Source organism: Wasmannia auropunctata, unplaced genomic scaffold (genome assembly GCF_000956235.1).
Source record: "Wasmannia auropunctata unplaced genomic scaffold, wasmannia.A_1.0 LD278804.1, whole genome shotgun sequence".
Classification (NCBI taxonomy): Eukaryota; Metazoa; Arthropoda; class Insecta; order Hymenoptera; family Formicidae; genus Wasmannia; species Wasmannia auropunctata.
The window spans coordinates 1-2,030 of record NW_012084086.1 but is presented as its reverse complement, the minus strand read 5'-3'; the positions used below and the strand labels follow the sequence as shown (position 1 = coordinate 2,030).

Below are 2,030 nucleotides of genomic sequence, written 5' to 3'. Positions count from 1 at the left end.
TTTATGGATGTCCATAAGATATCCGTACGTATGCTGTCTGGGTTGTTTACTGTTTGTAAGATGATTATTCGAACAATTCATAAGTTATACGCGAGTGAGAAAATCATTTATGCATTGTTGCTTGTCAAGTTCATAGCTTTTCCGGATTGCAGTATGCAGAAATGTATTTTGTATTTGTTGGTAATATTGTGAGCCTTTTTTGCTCGTTTAAAAAATTACGTCAACATTGTTGTTAGTGGGAGAGAGCTTATATAATAAACAAGATTAATAGCGATGGGTTGTTAACAGTGGGTATTTTAACATTATAAACAAAACATTACAGAAAGACGCTGAGATAGTGAATTGTGCATTTTGATTCTTGTAGATCTCCGACACTAGGTGAACGAATCGTCATGAATAAGTTTTCATTTTCGGATATTTTGAAGAAGATTTGGAGTACTGAGCAGCCAGTGGCTCGACAGTTAGAAATATTGTTTATAGTGATAGAATCGTATTTAACATCACAGGGAACAAATAAAGATCCGAATCGTTTAAAAGAAGGTCTGCAAATGAAGAATTTGCTTATGGAATTGAATATGGAATTGTTACGCAAGGGGAAACTCAGTACGACTTGTACATTGAATGATATATATAGTTTAATTGTTGATAAACAATTGCATATGAATTTGATGGAGAAAATGATGAGAAAGAATACTTTTACCGAATGGGTAAACGACTATAAAAAGAGCATGAAGGATCGTGGAATGATTGCTGTCGTGTCGCGAAAAGACACTGCGATGAGTCATGACGAATCGCGTATAATATCTGCCGTGTCGGATGGAGATGACGACAGTGACGATATGCCGGTATATACGGCATTAAGTTGTGTCGATGTTGGTGGTAGTAGCGATCCTGTTGCCTCATCGTCGTTCACGCTTCCCGCTAAGCGAGATGCCGTGAGTCGCGACGCGGAATCCGTTGGTGTGAAAAAGAGGAAGTCGTGTAAAGGTCTCGATTCGTTGTTTGATATGCAACCCAAGCAGTATGAAATTCAGCAATCTATATCCAAAATTAAAAACAACTGTCGAGTGATTATGAAATCACCGGGGGAGATCGGATATCGACTGATTCGGCTTGAAATTTACGATGTAAACAAGATTACTGGGATGGAACGGCGACAATGGTGGAAAGTCGCTGAAGTGCGAGCAGAATTTCTCACGTCTTCCGAATCAGATCTTAAGCAACGATTGACGCAGCAATTGTTGGACGCAGCGGCCGACGATTTGAAGATAGTTAAAGGAGTTAGGAAAGAGGTGATAGATATATATCCGTAAGAGGGAGAGATGGTTAGTTGCACGAAATTTTGTTTTTTTAAAGGTATTTTTTTCTGTTAGTATTTCTTTCATCTCTTTTGTTTCTCTTACAGGATGGAGGGAGAACGATCGAGGTCGTGGATGTGAAGATGAGGAAGCTGTAATGTTTCATTAATGTGTATATTTTATTTGAAAATTATAAATAAAGTTATGTTAAACAATTTTTTTTATTTTCTTTAATTAAATGTGTTATATTTTGAAATGGATGTATAACAACTGATTCCAATAATTGTAACAATTGACCCTGCATATAGAGCCGGTTGTTACAGTATCGCTTACATTTTCCATTAATACAACAAAATTAATTATATTATTAAATTATAAAAATAATTTCGATGTTGTTGAAGCATGTGGCTGTTGAAAAACATCTTCGCGGTATTTATTTTATTTATTAGTTACATGTAAAAAATTCATTTAAAAAAACTGTATCAACCAGTCCCGGTCTCCCCTAATCATTGGAATATCACAAATTAATAAAAAATCAGAAGTGTCTTAATATACACTTGTTCTTTTCTCTTTCGGATGAAAGTGCCTTCAATGTTTCCTTTTGACACAAGCAATATCTGAATACTCACTTGCACTTACTTGAGAGAATTAAAATAGATATAGGAACTCTATCGGCTATCACAAATTGGCACAGAATCATAAATGACCTAAACATGATAATGTTACGACTTA

The 2,030-nt window shown here is 35.5% G+C and overlaps 1 protein-coding gene across 1 annotated transcript; it reads left to right on the top strand.

Moving 5' to 3' along the window:
• Positions 1-337: 337 nt before the first annotated feature.
• On the top strand, positions 338-1,514 carry LOC105461758. The gene is made up of 2 exons (XM_011708266.1): positions 338-1,325; positions 1,406-1,514. Exon 1 carries the CDS (start codon positions 393-395, stop codon positions 1,311-1,313), a length of 921 nt encoding a protein of 306 aa, XP_011706568.1. The 5' UTR covers positions 338-392; the 3' UTR covers positions 1,314-1,325; positions 1,406-1,514.
• The last annotated feature ends 516 nt before the right edge of the window (positions 1,515-2,030 follow it).